This window comes from Camelina sativa, chromosome 13 (assembly GCF_000633955.1).
Source record: "Camelina sativa cultivar DH55 chromosome 13, Cs, whole genome shotgun sequence".
Lineage (NCBI taxonomy): Eukaryota > Viridiplantae > Streptophyta > Magnoliopsida > Brassicales > Brassicaceae > Camelina > Camelina sativa.
In genome coordinates, this window is record NC_025697.1 from 22,499,486 (window position 1) to 22,519,167 (window position 19,682).

At 37.7% G+C, this 19,682-nt stretch overlaps 1 protein-coding gene and 1 pseudogene across 2 annotated transcripts; both read left to right on the forward strand.

The window, feature by feature from the left end:
• Window positions 2,009–5,106, forward strand: LOC104737550 (annotated as a pseudogene).
• LOC104737551 (probable pectinesterase/pectinesterase inhibitor 39) lies at window positions 5,717–9,460 on the forward strand. Of its 2 annotated transcripts, XM_019234874.1 has the most exons (4): window positions 5,717–5,950; window positions 7,139–7,689; window positions 8,317–8,477; window positions 8,670–9,460. In XM_019234874.1, exons 1-4 carry the CDS (start codon window positions 5,756–5,758, stop codon window positions 9,359–9,361), a joined length of 1,599 nt encoding a protein of 532 aa, XP_019090419.1. In that variant the 5' UTR covers window positions 5,717–5,755; the 3' UTR covers window positions 9,362–9,460. The 2 variants fall into 2 exon arrangements, with proteins under 2 accessions (XP_019090419.1, XP_019090418.1); XM_019234873.1 differs by lacking the exon at window positions 5,717–5,950 and having other exon boundaries at window positions 6,905–7,689.

The window sequence follows — 19,682 nt, forward strand, 5'->3', positions numbered from 1 at the left end:
CTACATAAATTAAATAGTCGAATTAAAAAAAAATTGTGTGTTAAATTGCAATACAATGGAGAGTAACCGAGATTGGTGTCCTATCCATTGCATCATCTTTGGTTCGTAAGTTTGGCATCACTAGTTCAATCTTTTTTCAAGTAATGTAATTTTAACACTTAAATTATTAATTTGGACAACAACTACTATTTATAAAAAAATAGTACAAACTTTACACACTAACTACATATGATCTTAAATAGTCGAATGAATGAAAGAAATTTGAGTGTTACATTGCAATACAATGGAGAATAACCGAGCGCTATGTCCTATTCATTGCATCGTCATTGGTTCGTAAGTTTGGCATCACTAGTTCAATCTTTTTTCTAGTAATTTAATTTTAACAGTTAAATTTCTTAATATTAATTAGACAACAATTACATTAACTTTACACACTAACTACATAAATTAAATAGTCGAATTAATAAAAAAAATTTGAGTGTTAAATTGCAATACAATGGAGAATAACCGAGCTTGGTGTCCTATCCATTGCATCATCTTTGGTTCGTAAGTTTGGCATCACTAGTTCAATCTTTTTTCAAGTAATGTAATTTTAACACTTACATTATTAATTTGGACAACAACTACTATTTATAAAAAAGATTACAAACTTTACACACAAACTACATATATGTGATCTTAAATAGTCGAATGAATGAAAGAAATTTGAGTGTTAAATTGCAATACAATGGAGAATAACCGATCTTGATGTCCTATCCATTGCATCGTCTTTGGTTCGTAAGTTTGGCATCACTAGTTCAATCTTTTTTCAAGTAATGTAATTTTAAAAGTTAAATTTCTTAATATTAATTAGATAACAGTTACATAAACTTTACACACTAACTACATAAATCAAATAGTTGAACTAATAAAAAAAATTGAGTGTTAAATTGCAATACAATGGAGAATAACCGAGCTTGGTGTCATATCCATTGCATCATCTTTGGTTCGTAAGTTTGGCATCACTAGTTCAATCTTTTTTCAAGTAATGTAATTTTAACACTTAAATTATTAATTTGGACAACAACTACTATTTATAAAAAATATTACAAACTTTACACACTAACTACATATGATCTTAAATAGTCAAATTAATGAAAGAAATTTGAGTGTTAAATTGCAATACAATGGAGAATAACCGAGTTTGATGTCCTATCCATTGCATCGTCTTTGGTTCGTAAGTTTTGGCATCACTAGTTCAATCTTTTTTCAAGTAATGTAATTTTAACAGTTAAATTTCTTAATATTAATTAGACAACAACTATATAAACTTTACACACTAACTACATAAATTAAATAGTCGAATTAATAAAAAAAATTTGAGTGTTAAATTGCACTACAATGGAGAATAACCGAGTTTGGTGTCCTTCTATTGCATCATCTTTAGTTCGTAAGTTTGGTAGCATTAGTTCAATTTTTTTCTAAGTAATGTAATTTTAACACTTAAATTATTAATTTGGACAACAACTACTATTTATAAAAAATATTACAAACTTTATACACTAACTAACATATGATCTTAAATGAATGAAATAAATTTGAGTGTTAAATTGCAAATACAATGGAGATGAAAGTCGAACGGAAACGCCAGCACGTGTGTGCGTGCGTGCTTGCTTGGTTTGGCTAGGCACATCATACGGTTGAAGTGGGCTTCTTTCTTCTCTTACTGGGCTTTCACTTTGACCAGTTTGTTTGGCAATTAGCCCCCTAAAAATTTTCGAAACTGTGAGATCTTAAAAGTAAAAACAGATTATTCTCAATATATTTTGAATAATCCAAGATGAAGAAAGAGTCCAAACCGATCTTAAAAAGGATTTGTTCTCTTGGTTACGTTTCACAAAATTGGAAATCTGATTGCAATAATATATCTCTTTCAATATACAAAATCACACAAAATTGGAAATCTGATTGCAATAATATATCTCTTTCAATATTTCGTTCTATTGTGTTAGTGTTAGCGTTGCGAATTTCTTATATAAGTTCCTCTTTCATTACAGCTCCGATCACTACATTTTGAATAATCCGAGATGAAGAAAGAGTCTAAACAGATTCTACGATTGACCTTTCTCCTACTCTTCTTCTTATCCACCGTATTCTCATCTCACTCACCACACAAAACGCAGCGTTTTACATCCTCCGATGACATCACTGAGCTCCTCGTCGCCGCATTAAACCAAACCATCTCAAAGGTTAATCTCTCTTCCTCCAAATTCTCCGACCTCCTAAACCGTCTAGGCTCTAACCTAAGCCACCGCGACCACTGCGCATTCGATGATTGTCTCCAGCTACTCGATGACTCCGTCTTTGATCTCACCGCCGCGATATCCCAGCTCCGATCTCATTCTCCGGAGATCCATAACGTTAAAATGTTACTCAGCGCTACGATGACAAATACACGAACGTGTCTCGATGGTTTTGCTTCTAGCGACGAAGACGACGAGGAGGACTCGATTTATAATAATAACAAGACGTATGGAGTGGCTGAGAGCTTGAAGGAGAGCCTATTCGATATCTCTAGCCACGTCAGGAACTCGTTAGATATGCTTGAGGATATTCCAGGGAATAGTCCGGGGAAACTTGAGGAGGACGTTGGGTTTCCGATGTGGGTCTCAGGGAGTGACCGCAACCTACTTCAAGATCCCGTGGATGAGACTAAGGTTGATCTGGTGGTGGCTCAAAATGGTACCGGAAACTATACAACCATAGGCGAGGCCATATCCGCCGCTCCCAACTCGAGCGACACCAGGTACGAAAACGTTGGATATTAGGTTTGGTTGGTAAAGGTGGTAACGTGTAGATGACAATAGCATTCTGCATGTTTTTTTATTTTATTTTTTGTAATTAATTTCTTTTCCAAAATTTGTTTTGGTTAATAATGATTAATTCATTCGATCAATTTCCTAGATTTTGAATTTGATTCTTTTTTATTTTTAGAGACTAAAATTTTAGATAGATCGGAAAGGAAAAAAATAAAAGAAATTTAAACTTACAAAAAGTGTTACAACTTACAAATAAATAAGTTAGTGAACATATAATTCTTTTTTAGACTTGCTTTGAATATTCGTATTTGCGAAAATCTTCATTCTGTATTTTAACAACGTTTTTCTAAGTTTCCGATATAATTAAATTTCTTTCTTTCGAGTTAATTTGCTTGTTTCAACCTAATATCTTAAACTTGGTTTTAAAATTTTTGATAAAAAAATATAATTAATAACTTGTTCTATCCTCATCACAGTTACAACAAACAACATATCTTCAACTAGGTTTGTTTCTTCTATTCTACGCAAAATCAATGACCAAAACACAAGTGTACTCAAATCTTCATAAAATTTTGTAATCACTAGTGTCTACGGAAATTTTGGTTGCGTTGAGATCATTAGTTTCTTTCTTGTTGTTCCTTTTGTTTGTGTAAAAAAAAAATAACGAAGAACGTTAACGCTAGTGATACAATGTAACGAAAATTTCCTTAAATGTTACTCAAAGGGAATCAAGAAAAAATCTACATGAAGAAGAAAAAAGATCTCGAAATAAACTATGATCAACATGTAATTAAATCATGCATTAAATTAAAGAAGCCAAATTAAACACAAAATTACATGAAATTTTCAAAGGTATCATTGTCCTGTCCATTTAATTTTAAATCATTCTAATAAAATTCTAAAAGTATGTAACATTAATCCAAAAAAATCTAAATATGTTTTGACTTTTGAGCATAACATTTACATATATATTTTCATGATCATTTTAATCGGAACCGTATCATATTGTAGTGAGTGGGGTACGTGTACATATTATAATTTTCTCTTGGTCGTCGTCAATACTCAGCTCATACTTGATTTATTACTATATAGTAGTATATACATATGTCTTTATTTTATTTTAGCTTAAAATTACATAGCTATGCCTTTCTTTTGAATATCTATAAAGTCAATGCCTCAATGAGTGTATATTGATTTTATTTTTATGGTAGGTTTGTGATATATATAAAATGTGGGGTATATTTCGAAAACATTGAAATACCGAGGGAGAAGACAATGATATGTTCGTCGGGGATGGAATCGGACTGACAGTAATAAAAGCTAACCGTAGTTATGGAGATGGATGGACAGCATATTACTCTGCCACCGTTGGTAAGTCCTTCAGATTTACAGTGCAGCTTGTATTAAATATTAGGCAATTTACGACAATGTTTGCAAATCATTTACGACAACTCTATATATGTCCATCATATTCTTAAATACAATACATAATTGTATATGCAGGCGTGAGAGGTAGTGGCTTCATAGCTAAGGACTTATCATTCGTTAATGATGCCGGACCGGCTAAACACCAGGCTGTGGCATTACGAAGTAGTTCTGACCTCTCTGCCTTCTACCGATGCAGCTTTGAAAGCTAGCAAGACACCATCTATGCCCATTCACACAAACAGTTTTATCGAGAATGTGATATATATGGCACGGTCGACTTCATATTTGGCGACGCATCGGTTGTGTTCCAGAATTGTAGTCTCTTTGCTCGTAGACCAAATCCTAACCAGAGAATCATATATACCGCTCAAGGCCGGGAAGACTCACGTCTACCCACAGGCATTTCTATAATTCATTGCAAGATCTTGGCCGCACCTGAATTGATCCCTGTGCAAGCCAACTTCAAAGCATATTTAGGCCGTCCGTGGCAACTATATTCTAGGACGGTTATCATGAAATCGTTTATTGACGATCTGGTGGATCCTGCCGGATGGTTGAAGTGGAAAGATGATTTTGCACTTGAACCTTATATTATGGAGAGTACATGAACGAAGGGCCGGGGTCGAACCTGACCAACCGGGTCCAGTGGCCTGGTTTTAAGCGCATCGAAACCTTGGAGGAAGCAACTGAGTTCTCTATTGGTCCATTTATCGAAGGCAACAAATGGCTCAATTCTACCGGAATTCCTTTTACTCTTGACCTCTAGTCTAATCATTACAAATTTTGATAGTAGCATATAAGCAAAATTTCATTAATACATTACCATGCACATATAATTGTAAGCTGGATTATCAAAAAAAGAAAAGAAATTGTAAGCTGCAGGGGATCAAATTATTTCGACAATTTATTACTTGCTATAATGTAAGATCGATGTGTTTTGATCTTTGTGTTAATTGATTTTGGTAAGTAGGTACCAGCTAGTAAGATGTGTTCTGACCTTTGGGTGTTAATGGGTTTTGGTAAGTAGGTACTAGCTAGTAAGATGTGTTTTGATCTTTCTGTTAATTATTTTTGGTTAGTAGCTACTAGCTAGTAAGATGTGTTGATCTTTGTATTAATGGTTTTGGGTAGTAGCTACTAGCCTAGTAAGATGTGTTCTCTAATCTCTGTATTATTATTTTTTATGTAAGCATGGAAAGGAATATTTACAACGTCTTTTCAAATGTAGAAATGAGCTACAAATAGGGCAGATGGACAAACAAAACAAAATTATCCCTTTAAATCAATTTATCTAAATAAGTATATATTAAGTTGAAATAATTACTATTAAAAGGATTTGTGTTAGTCAACATAATATTAAATTCCCAGTTTCTCTTTTATTTAATTTGTTGTATATAACATTCTTCGCATATATATTGTTACATTGGGAAGTTTATATAAGACCACACACCATTCCCTTTTTTTACATTTCAGCTTTGTCTTTTATTTTTTCTTTCGATTGTACTACAATCTTAAAGAAAAAAAAAAAGATGAACAATCCAATTAGAAATAAACCAAAACACTTATTTTTCAACTTACTGCCGTTAACCTATCACCTAATCTTCTTATCCGCCGTCGTTTCATCTCATTCAGCATCATACACCACTCACAAAACACAGCATTTGACCGGAACCAAAGTCACCCCTGAGCTCGTAATCGCCACCTTAAACCAAACCATCTTAAAGGTTAGTNCTGCCGGATGGTTGAAGTGGAAAGATGATTTTGCACTTGAACCTTATATTATGGAGAGTACATGAACGAAGGGCCGGGGTCGAACCTGACCAACCGGGTCCAGTGGCCTGGTTTTAAGCGCATCGAAACCTTGGAGGAAGCAACTGAGTTCTCTATTGGTCCATTTATCGAAGGCAACAAATGGCTCAATTCTACCGGAATTCCTTTTACTCTTGACCTCTAGTCTAATCATTACAAATTTTGATAGTAGCATATAAGCAAAATTTCATTAATACATTACCATGCACATATAATTGTAAGCTGGATTATCAAAAAAAGAAAAGAAATTGTAAGCTGCAGGGGATCAAATTATTTCGACAATTTATTACTTGCTATAATGTAAGATCGATGTGTTTTGATCTTTGTGTTAATTGATTTTGGTAAGTAGGTACCAGCTAGTAAGATGTGTTCTGACCTTTGGGTGTTAATGGGTTTTGGTAAGTAGGTACTAGCTAGTAAGATGTGTTTTGATCTTTCTGTTAATTATTTTTGGTTAGTAGCTACTAGCTAGTAAGATGTGTTGATCTTTGTATTAATGGTTTTGGGTAGTAGCTACTAGCCTAGTAAGATGTGTTCTCTAATCTCTGTATTATTATTTTTTATGTAAGCATGGAAAGGAATATTTACAACGTCTTTTCAAATGTAGAAATGAGCTACAAATAGGGCAGATGGACAAACAAAACAAAATTATCCCTTTAAATCAATTTATCTAAATAAGTATATATTAAGTTGAAATAATTACTATTAAAAGGATTTGTGTTAGTCAACATAATATTAAATTCCCAGTTTCTCTTTTATTTAATTTGTTGTATATAACATTCTTCGCATATATATTGTTACATTGGGAAGTTTATATAAGACCACACACCATTCCCTTTTTTTACATTTCAGCTTTGTCTTTTATTTTTTCTTTCGATTGTACTACAATCTTAAAGAAAAAAAAAAAGATGAACAATCCAATTAGAAATAAACCAAAACACTTATTTTTCAACTTACTGCCGTTAACCTATCACCTAATCTTCTTATCCGCCGTCGTTTCATCTCATTCAGCATCATACACCACTCACAAAACACAGCATTTGACCGGAACCAAAGTCACCCCTGAGCTCGTAATCGCCACCTTAAACCAAACCATCTTAAAGGTTAGTGTCGCTTCCTCCAGCTTCTCCGACCTCCAAAACCGTTTTGGTCCAAACCTAAGCAGCCGTGAACGTTGCGCATTAGAAGACTGTCTTGGTCTACTCGACGACACCATCTCAGATCTCCAAGCCGCACTCTCTAACCTCCGATCTTCATCCTTTGAGTCCCATGACGTCAAAATGTTGCTCAGCAACGCCATCACAAACCAAGACACGTGTCTAGATGGTTTCTCGAGATGTCGCAATGACAATGAGAATAACAATGATATGAGTGTTGCATTGCCTAAGAACTTGAAGGAGAGCATCTTAAACATCTCTAACAACCTCAGTAATTCCCTCGACATGCTTCAGGTGATGTCGAGGAAGAACCCGTCCCGGGAATCATCTGACGTTGACGTTAAGTACCCGGGTTGGGTCTCAGAGTTTGACCAGAGACTCCTTCAAGCTCCAGTACAAGAGACCAGTTTCAATCTCTCGGTGGCGAAGGATGGAACCGGAAACTTCACAACCATTAGTGCCGCCGTCTCTGCCGCTCCAAACTCTAGCGAAACTAGGTACATAAAATCTTAACCCGTTATGTAGTCAAGTTAACATTTGAAAAAAAGAAAAAAGTACAAACATGGCACCAATAATGAAGAAATGATTTCCCAAGTTTTCACTAATCACAATTTATCAGAATTTTTATTCATTTATTTAAAATTAAAATGAATTGCATGCACCATATTAAGTCACTTAAATCTAATTGGTACACACGTAAAAATAGTTTCACGATTCTGCAAATGTCTAAGTCTAACAACATTACATAATATTTTTTATTCTAACAACGTTACTATTTTTTTTTTCTAAAAACATTACATAATATTTTTTTTTCTAACAACATTACATAATTTTTTTTTTCTAACAACATTACATAATTTTTTTTTTCTAACAACATTACATAATTTTTTTTTTCTAACAACATTACATAATTTTTTTTTTCTAACAACATTACATAGTTCCTTATAAATATCTGTGTATGTGAGCCACTGAGGGATACACTAACACACTTGAGACGTGACACATGCAATTCAGGTTTACGAAAATGAAATGATAATCTTTTTGGTTTTAACCGTATTAATACATGTCATGTTTTTTTTTTCCCAAGTCATAGTCTAATATTAATTCTTCCATTTTTTTGGTAGATTTATTATTTATATAAAAGGTGGAGAATATTTTGAGAACGTCGAAGTACCGAAGAAGAAGACAATGATAATGTTTGTCGGAGACGGTATCGGAAAAACAGTCATAAAAGCAAACCGCAACTGCGTTGATGGATGGCCAACTTTTCGAACTGCTACCGTAGGTTAGTAGTAGAGCATTTTGATAAAGAGTTCAGTTTAAATTTAGAGATATCTTGATGGGCTGAGACCAAATTATATTTTGAGCCCAAATAAAATCTAATTTAAAGATATCTACTAATCTCTCCGCAACAAAAGTACTTCATACAATTCCTCTGTTTTTTTTCCTAACCTATATAATGTAATTGTGTATGCAGGCGTGAAAGGGAAAGGCTTCATAGCTAAGGACATAACATTCGTGAATTTTGCTGGACCGGCCAAAAAACAGGCTGTGGCATTGCGAAGCGGCTCTGATCTCTCTGCCTTCTACCGTTGCGCGTTCTATGGTTACCAAGACACCCTTTATGTTCATTCAGCCAAACAGTTTTACCGAGAATGCGATATATATGGTACAATCGATTTCATATGCGGCAACGCGGCTGTTGTGTTCCAGAACTGTAGTCTTTATGCTCGTAGACCAATTCCTCACCAGAAGATTGCATTTACCGCTCAAAGCCGCAATGGGTCGGCCCAGCCCACTGGTATATCTATAATCCATAGTAGAATCTTGGCCGCACCTGATCTGATCCCTGTGAAAGGTAACTTCACGGCGTACTTCGGTCGACCATGGAGAAACTATTCTAGGACGGCTATCATAAAATCATATATTGATGATCTCATAAATCCTTCTGGATGGTTGGAGTGGAATAAAAGTTCTGCACTTGAACCCTTATACTATGGAGAGTACATGAATGAAGGGCCTGGTGCAAACATGACAGAGCGGGTCAAATGGTCCGGTTTTAGACGCATCGAAAACTCAACTGAGGCAACCCAATTCACCGTCGGTCAATTTATCAATGGTGACACATGGCTTAATTCTACTGGTATCCCTTTTAGTCTCGGCTTCTAATTAATCGTTAGAATTTGATAATCATGAAGCAAGCTAAAATGTTGTAACCACCATATTGGATCATAAAGATGGAATCAAGACTTATAAATTTATCAACATTCTTGATAANATGGGTCGAGGCAGCCCACTGGTATATCTATAATTCATAGTAGAATCTTGGCCGCACCTGATCTGATCCCTGTGAAAGGTAACTTCACGGCGTACTTCGGTCGGCCATGGAGAAACTATTCTAGGACGGTTATCATAAAATCATATATTGATGATCTCATAAATCCTTCTGGATGGTTGGAGTGGGATAACAAATCTGGACTTGAACCCTTATATTATGGAGAGTACATGAATGAAGGGCCTGGTGCAAACATGACAGAGCGGGTCAAATGGTCCGGTTTTAGACGCATCGAAAACTCAACGGAGGCAACCCAATTCACCGTCGGTCCATTTATCCATGGTGACACATGGATTAATTCTACTGGTATCCCTTTTAGTCTCGGCTTCTAATTAATAGTTAGAACTGATAATCATGAAGCAAGCTAAAATGTTGTAACCACCATATTGGATCATAAAGATGGAATCAAGACTTATAAATTTATCAACATTCTTGATAAGTTTTATTGCACGTATAGTATTTGTGTATTACAGTTTCAGAGCTGCTATGGTTTCAATGTGACATGAGTATATGTTAAATGTAGCTATGGTTAGTCTATAGATTATAGATAAATCTCATACTAAGTGAGATTAAAATGTTGTGACAGACAGCTTGAGTTCTCAATTTCAGTTTAATATTTTGAGAGAATGACAAAAAAAAGATGGTTCATACTTCATAACCGTATCATGAACTTAAACTAATTAAAAGAAAAAGTTAAACTATAATTTAGTCAAAGAAACTTATTTATTTGTCCACATATGTAATTCTTTGTTTTTCCAGTGAAATATAAAGCCTTTACCATCTGTTTTCTTGGTTGTGCAATAATGGGAAAAAACTTCTTACAGAGAAGCAGGAAAAAGGAGAATAAGAACATGAATCCAAACTTTTATTTTTAATTTTTTTTTCCCTCTTTTTATCGTGTTTTGTTTTGGAGGGTCATAATGCATGTGGAATCATCACAGAAGCGCACATGATATAAGTACGACATTCCCATATATTTTCGGGTCACAGAAGCGCACATGAAAACTCCATGATTTGGAGAACAAACAGATGCGCAAATTTTTTTTTCTTCTATTTTCGGGTCAGAGAGGATCCGCGTCCCGACCCGGTTAGTTTTAAGTGATCGACCCAAAGGTATAATAGTCATTTAGATAAATCGAAACTATAGGTTAATTTAATTAAATTAAGTGATTCTCTAATCATTTTTAATGATAAACGTACCAAAACAAAATCATGGTCCAATTGGAGTATAGTGAGTATTTCAGTTTTAATAGAATAGATTATTGAATAAATAATATTATACAAAGAGTAATGTTGTGTTAAGATTCTATCGGTTATAAATTACATGAAAATAATATTTTTTAATTATCTGTTTATATTTTAAAAGATTGATCATACGTAGCACACACATTTGGAATTCATAATATATAGATGGCTCAATTTGAACAGCGATGAAACATTCGAGAAGTTCGAATTCACGATCTATATAAATAAGCAAAAAAAAAACATTTGCATTTTCTAAAAATTGAACTTGCAACATGGTGCACAAGTACTGATTTATAAGAAAGTAAGAACCAAAACGCTTTACTACCGATCATGTTTAGTTGTTATTCAAAATGAGCTACATGGTAAAATTAGATGAATTTGATCAATTATGTCTTCCATCAAATTTGTTTTATTATGAAGAAAAAGACAAATATTTAATTTGAGACCCTGAAAAATCTAAAACAGTTTGATTTTGAGATTCTTGACAAATTTAATAAAGTTGGGGGTGCTCCGCATGCTCGTTAATTTCCTTTGCGGTGACGATGAGTCTTGACAAAATAAAAGATCATCATCTACTTTATATGCCCATAACACTTTCACTATTTGGTTGGATGTATTCATTGATGTTTTGGGCATAAAGCCAAACGCCAAACTAGTTCCATAGTTTGACACCATGTTGCATTGCATTTTGTCAATAACAAATTCGAACTTTTGGGCTCTCTAGCTGACGATTTACCATGTTCGGAAAGAAAGGAAAATGCACATCGACGTAATAATCACCACCCGATTGCACATTTCGCTCACATTATTCCCGCATGCCATCCCGAATCGTATACGATAACCTTCTCTCCTTACATTTCCTAGCATAATCACTTTGCCAGTATTAGCTATTCATTCATGAAAACCACGTACGTACTCCTGGTTCAAGTTCAGTTTTCCTTTACTCAATTTGTATATAACTAATTCAAAACAGTTTAATTTTGGAACTTGTGAAAATATATGAAATTGTCTAGATAAAGTGAAGCACTATTTACCTGTGATATGATTTGGGCCCTCAGACGTTTATTTTAATTTTCCGTAAATTAAGTGATTGGCTTGCCGATAATGTTATGATGATCATTGCTGTAACGCTTTTACCGTACATTATTATTCAAATAATTGTAACCTTTTCTTAGCAGAACGCATAACAATTCCAATTAGCACTCATATATATATGTTACGGGTTAGACTAAAAAGAAAAAGAAAAAAAAAACCACTACTAGTTCCTAATAATTGTTATAGTGGCCAGAGTTTATACTTCATTATAGATTCGTAGTAAAAGGCTGATCACATGCACACATGTATGTGGAATGATTAAAATTTTAAAGTCACAAGTCCAAGTCTCATCATCAATATACAATCTACACAAAAACAAATGTCCATAAAATTGTCTAGACACAGTTCAAGGGTCTAAAACTGCTATGAATAATTATTTGGCATCTATATGACTTATATGGTGCATAAATAACAAAATCAATCGCCACAATTAAAAAATATATTTATTAAAGGTGATACATGCATGATAGAACAGTAAATACAAATTTGCTATTTGGTTAAAATCGAATCTTAATCATAACGTCCAAAACTTATATAGTGTGAGTACCCCACACTTTAGTGATTCCTCGTTTCCTTAAAATTATATAGTAAATAATTTTGAACTGTTTCATATCATTTATTAAAGTAGTAAGTATACATTAATCTCGAACACCCTACCAAAAAAAAATAAAAAAATCTCGAGCAATATAAAACGACAAATTAAGCATGAAATGTTTGTTCTGTATAACATGATTTGGATAATGAACAAACTTTATTTTGTTTAAACAATATGATTTGAAGACCGATTTGCCCATCAAGATCGTCCATGTGAAAACTAACCCAACCGTATAGGTGTGTGGTCTCAAACGTAACCAGCCCTCGAGAAATAGTTATACAAAACAAGTGTGGAGGAACGATCCTTTGAGGCTACAGAATCAATTCATGATCCTGGCCCAAGCCTAGTTAGAGGCGTGTGTCGAAACTTCATTTTTTTTTTTTTTTTTTTTTTTTTAANAAACCAATCCACCCTGACACCCACTGGATGAAGATGATCCCAGATAGTGGCTATCGAGAAACTGTTGGAAGGGGCTGCATCTCCAATCTTCCAGAGATAACGATCCTCTGGAGCATCTGAGTGTAAGTTAACAGCTGAGGAAGGAGGAATGCAGGCTNCGGATTAGAGACTCTTTGCTTGAGTGTTAATGGACCTAAATGCGACCTGAGCATAGTCTTTGTTTCCATGAGTACTGTTGAAGCTGGTCGAGAAGAGGCAGTATGAATCCGCGTGTTACGCTCCTTCCATATAGAGTAAACTGAAGCTTGGTAAGCTAGCCGAAGAATCCAAGCTACGTTCTTGTCTCTGCAAGGATTCTTCAGCCATCTAACTCCATCCTCAAAGTTAAGAGGAGGACAAAGATGGGCTTTGCGAGTGAAATAATACCAAACTTCCTTCGAATATGAACAATCAAAAAACAGGTGTTGACGAGACTCATCATAAGTGTTGCAAAGGAGACAAGTAGAAGGTACCAAGAGACCCCAACTCACCAAATGATCCCTGGTAAGGAGCCTATGTTGAGAGTTAAGCCAAGAGATGAAAGCATGCTTCGGGATTCTGCCCTTGAACCAAACTGACTCAAACCAATCCACCCTGACACCCACTGGATGAAGATGATCCCAGATAGTGGCTATCGAGAAACTGTTGGAAGGGGCTGCATCTCCAATCTTCCAGAGATAACGATCCTCTGGAGCATCTGAGTGTAAGTTAACAGCTGAGGAAGGAGGAATGCAGGCTCTCAACAATTGAATGATTGGATTCTGACTTCTACTACTAGCAATCCACCATTGATCCTCTCTCAGAGCATCCGCAACAACTGAGTGAAGCGGAAGACCTGCAACTCTGGGCCCTGACTCGCCTGTTAAATCCAATAAGGGACCTAAGGAAGTCCAATTATCGGTCCATAACCTGCACTTGATACCAGACCCCACCTCGCAGACTATGTAAGGCCGTGCCAACGATCGCAGCTTACAAAGATTTCTCCATAGCCAACTGCCTGAACCAGAGCCATTCAGAGTCCAAAAACACTGGTTACCAATGAGATGTCGTCGAACCCAAAAAACCCATAAAGAACCACTCGCTGAGAACAGCAACCATATCAGCTTTAAACCAAGGACTTTATTCCAATGAATTAGCCTTTTCAACCCCAGACCACCACTCTCCTTCGGTGTGCAAACTGATTCCCAGCTAACCTTAGCTCCCCTAGCTGAGTTCGGAGCTCCTTTCCAAAGGAAGGCATTGCATAAACTCTCAATTTCCTCCAAATAACTCTTAGGGAGAATGTAGATAGAAGCCCAAAAGGTTATAGTAGAGTAAATGCCAGACTGTATTAATTGGAGTCTCCCCGCAAAGGATAGATGTCTAGCAGTCCAAGAGTTAAACCTGGAAAGAACTCTATCCAAAAGCGGCTGGAAGTCTTGCCTCGTCATCTTCTTTGTCGACAGAGGGACTCCCAAATAACGAACCGGGAAGGAGCCCTGAGTCAAACCGGCAGACTCAGCTAGACTCTGGTGTAGTTGCAGATTGTCACCATCGAGAAACAAAGCAGATTTTTCTCTATTAATGCCTAACCCCGAACCTGATTTGAACTCCTCTAGAATATCCAAAATACCTTCCAAAGAGGTTTGTTCTCCATCAAAGAAAATGAGAATGTCGTCAGCAAAGCTAAGATGAGTCACAAGCGGATTTAGACACATCGGTGAGACCCAAAACGTCCTTCCAAAGCTCCCCTGTCTAACTTCTTGGAAAGCACATCCATCGCCAAAACAAACAGAAGTGAAGAGATAGGATCACCCTGACGGAGTCCTTTCTTTCCCGGAAAATACCCAATGAGCTCACCATGAAACGCAATGCTGAAGGAGGGTGTAGTATAACACTCTCTGATCCAGGCAATGAACTGCAGAGGAAGGTCTAGAGCGAAAAGAACATTTTGAAGGAAGTCCCAATTGAGGTTATCATACGCCTTTGCGAGGTCTACTTGCAGACATCCTCTGGTGGTATGACCCGTGACATGGAAATTAGAGACTAATTCAGATGCCAAGAGGACGTTTTCACACAGATGANGCAAAGGATAGATGTCTAGCAGTCCAAGAGTTAAACCTGGAAAGAACTCTATCCAAAAGCGGCTGGAAGTCTTGCCTCGTCATCTTCTTTGTCGACAGAGGGACTCCCAAATAACGAACCGGGAAGGAGCCCTGAGTCAAACCGGCAGACTCAGCTAGACTCTGGTGTAGTTGCAGATTGTCACCATCGAGAAACAAAGCAGATTTTTCTCTATTAATGCCTAACCCCGAACCTGATTTGAACTCCTCTAGAATATCCAAAATACCTTCCAAAGAGGTTTGTTCTCCATCAAAGAAAATGAGAATGTCGTCAGCAAAGCTAAGATGAGTCACAAGCGGATTTAGACACATTGGGTGAGACCCAAAATGTCCTTCCAAAGCTCCCATGTCTAACTTCTTGGAAAGCACATCCATCGCCAAAACAAACAGAAGTGAAGAGATAGGATCACCCTGACGGAGTCCTTTCTTTCCCGGAAAATACCCAATGAGCTCACCATGAAACGCAATGCTGAAGGAGGGTGTAGTATAACACTCTCTGATCCAGGCAATAAACTGCAGAGGAAGGTCTAGAGCGAGAAGAACATTGTGAAGGAAGTCCCAATTGAGGTTATCATACGCCTTTGCGAGGTCTACTTGCAGACATCCTCTGGTGGTATGACCCGTGACATGGAAATTAGAGACTAATTCAGATGCCAAGAGGACGTTTTCACACAGATGACGCCCCTGAACAAAATCCACTTGGTTCCCTTGGACAGCATCAGCAATAAAGAGTTTAATCTTCTGCTTTAATAATCTCGCTATGACCTTATAGACCGTATTGCAACAAGAGATGTGACGAAATTGAGTGATCTTATCTGCTCCTGGAATCTTTGGGATGAGGGTGATGGCAGTTGAGTTATACGACCTTGGTAGATGATCCGAAGTGAAGAAATGTTTGATTGCGTCTACCGTATCTTGACCCACAATATCCCATGCCTCTCTGAGAAACTCCACCGGGAAACCATCAGGGCCAGGAGCCTTTGATTTTGGCATAGTAACAATTGCTCTTCGAATTTCTGCTTCTGTGGGAATCTGAAGAAGTTGAGATGCTAGTTCCGGAAGGCACCTAAAGGTAGTGAGGTCCTCAATCTCAGCTACCGACATAGGATCAACGGACTGATTCTCTAAGCCAAGCATGTTCTGGTAGTAGGAGACCAAGAGATCCTTAATCTGACCTACATTGTAGATCCGCTCATCATTATCATCTCTGAGGTACTTTATAGCATTGAACCCTTGGTTTGCTAGCACAGACTTGAAGAAAAAAGCTGTGTTTGCATCTCCTTCGGCTAACCACCTTACTCTAGACTTTTGTCTATAGAAGGACTCCTGAGCATCCGCAAAAAACCGCCACTTCTTCCTGGCTACAAATTCTTGCCTGAATAAAGAGGTAGTAGGAGACACTAAAAGAGCCGATTGAATAGATTCAAGTTGAGCCAAGGCATCTTTAGTTCTCTGTTGAATGTTCCCAAAGCCTTCTCTGTTTAATTGTCTACAAGCTGCTTTGACCACTTTCATACGTTGAGCCAGAGTAAACAACTTTGAACCAACAGGAACCTCTAATCTCCAAGCATCAGCGATGACATCCTTAAACCGCGGATGGGAAGAGAGGAAGGAAAAATACTTGAAGGACTTCTTGCTTCTTTCTATAAGAGCAGAGGTATATACTAAAGCAGGAGAATGATCCGAGTCACCAGGAGGATCAAACACCACTAAAGAATCCGGGAAAGTCTCCCTCCACTGATCGTTAACCAACACCCGATCTAACTTGCGAAGAACAGGATCCTCCGGTTGATTGTTTGTCCAAGTATAAAACGCTCCTCTACTCTCCAGATCAGATAACTCATTTTCGGTAGTGCATTGAAGAAATTCTGACATACCTGAGATTGGCAGTGGATGAGGCAGGGACGAGAAATGCTCATTTGCGTAGAGGATCAGGTTGAAATCCCCAAGAATCAGAAGGAGTGTTTCCCGGGCAGGAGAATTCTGAACAATGAGCTTAATGTCCTCCCATAGATTTCTCCTTTGAGTCTGAGTATTATAACCATAAGCAAAAGCAACAGCAAAGTTTTCTCTAGTACTCGGAATATATACCGCACATAACATTATTTGAGCCGACTTGTATAAACAAATGACAGATATGGAGGGGTCCCAAACAACCCATATCCGACCATTTTCCGCAAGCTAATAGTTATGTTCTCCTCTCCACCCTGGAAAGGAGGCCCGTAGAACTTGATCCACATTCTCCTCCGAGACATGCGTCTCCAAAATACTGCCTAGAAGAGGCTTATTAGAAAGGACCCAACTTCTCAAAAATCTCTGTCGAGAGAAACTGTTCAAACCCCTGATATTCCAACAAAAAACCTTCGTCATCAATAACCCAAAAGTGAAGGTAGAGCTTAAGCTCTTATGGAGACTAACAGTCACTAACCGAGGAACTACCTCGGTTAGGCTGAGAGTTAAAAACAGAGGAGGCGATCCTATACTTCTCAGGGCACGGTTTCATATCCTGAAACTTATCCTCCTTCCTTAACATACCCTTTGATTTCTTAGAGTCCAGTTTTGCTAACTTCTTAGCAACCAAAGCTCCTGGAATTCCACCCACTGATTGAGAGGATTTCTGATCCTGACCTCCATGAGAAGACTGGCTAGGTTTCTGCTTACCCTTTGCCTTCGACTTCGACCCTACCACGGTCCACTGCTCCTCAGAATGTCCTTGAGTCGAGGAAGACTCTTCCATTTCCAGAGAAGGAACACCACTATTCTTCCTCACTTCAGCACTCGTTTTTACCCAAGAAGTCACCAACTCTTGAGAAACATCATAGACAGGGTTGTCCTGATTCTTAACAGCCGTATCCACTGGAGGAGTACTGTGACTTCGAACCCTTGATTGCTTCTTGACCACCGGATGGTGGTTTAACACTCGAGCTAGAGACAGGCGCAGCCTGGGGAGGGACAGCCTGAACAGGGTTGACCGAGGTGACGGAGGGAACAACAACCTGATCAGACGCCAATCCTGATGCTAAAGGAACGGAGGACTTCGCAGTTGCAACACCCCCCGCGGAGAAGCCGACACTCTTCAGAGGACCACTTTTCTTCATAAGTGGGAGAGGGCAACGATTAATTAGATGCCCAAACTTCTCACAATTGCAACATTTAGGTGGCAACCTCGGATAAGAGACATTCACCTTCACCGAATTCATGAGCTCATCCCTAACAATGATAGTGATTGGCGGGGACTTTTCCAAGGAGATTTCAACTTTCACTTTTGTTTTACCCATGTAATAAGGGTCGAGTTTGGACTTCTCTGTGTGGAGCGGTTCACCTATCGCACTAGCAATAACGCTAATCCCGGATAGCGAGTATAACTGAGGAGGCACATTATGTAATACGGCCCAGGTTGGAACCGTTTTAAGTTCTTGAGCTTCCAAAGTTGCATCCAACGACCAGGGATACACATTGAAAGCACAATTACCAGCTTGCCAGTAACCGACTTGAAGAACCCATTCACGAGTTTTGACACAGGGAATAAGGATGAGGCAGGAGGTATCTGAGACTTGCCGAATGGTAATACTTCCAAACTTTCCCCAAACTGGGTTCAGATCTGAAAAAATCTTTGACGACGGAGGAATTAAACCGTGAAACTGAGCGACGATGTGACCTTTCCACTGGTCTGCTGACCGTAAAAGGACTGAGGCAGGGGCTTGAACGACGGGGATACCATCCTCCAAGAGCACTGGTGTTTCAATTTTGCGAAGATTCCGCAGGGAGGCCTTAAATCGTTCAGCATGAGAGGGTGCATCAGCGAAAGGAACCTGCTTTGGGATCGACGAGGGAGGGGGAGAGGCTTGAGCAGAGGCGAGAGAAGGAACAGAAACCGGATCTAGGGCTTGGGACGCTGGCGGAACTGGGGGATCTGGCGGATCTGACATGGTGTTTGACCGGGGAAAGAAGCAGAAAAGAAATTAGGAGGGAGAAAGGGGAAATATTCTCGGCGACCGGCGTGAAGCCGATCTCCGGTGGAGAAATCGCAAAGAAAACGCGAAATCGCCAAAAAAATCGGTAGCGTTCATCAACTCGCCACGTTGTCTCTAAACGAGTCTCTCACCTGATCTCCAACTTTCACCAACCGTCGAAACTTCATTTGTTGTAATGTTCTTATAAAAACTCATTGAAACCAAAGTTAACAAAGAAGAATAAACTGAAACACTTTTTTTTTTTTTTAACATAATTGAAAGGAAATATATTTTGAAATACAATGTTTTGTCATTTACATATAGTTCACAAGCGCCGAATCTTATCCATTTGTATTCAGAATATGAAATCTGATACAGAAATAAAATGAATCTTAGTCATATTACAAGTTAGATTGCGAATGGGTTTCCATCTCCCAAACGAGTAGAAACAAACATAAGTAATTAAGTACGGACATTGAGTTCTTCTTGAATATTTTCCAAAAAAACCCCTCAATTATATATTTATTCTGATTTTGGACAAAAACTATACAAATATTCTTTTTTTTCCCGCTCTCTCGGCTACATCTCTGACAAACCAAACCAAAAATCTCAGCTCTCTTTTAACCCATATGGGAAACACACAAAAAAAGAGTAGTCAAAAACTTTTTAACTTAGCCAGAGAGAGAGAGAGAGAGGTTAACCTTTATTTCCCTCTATAAAAAGCTGA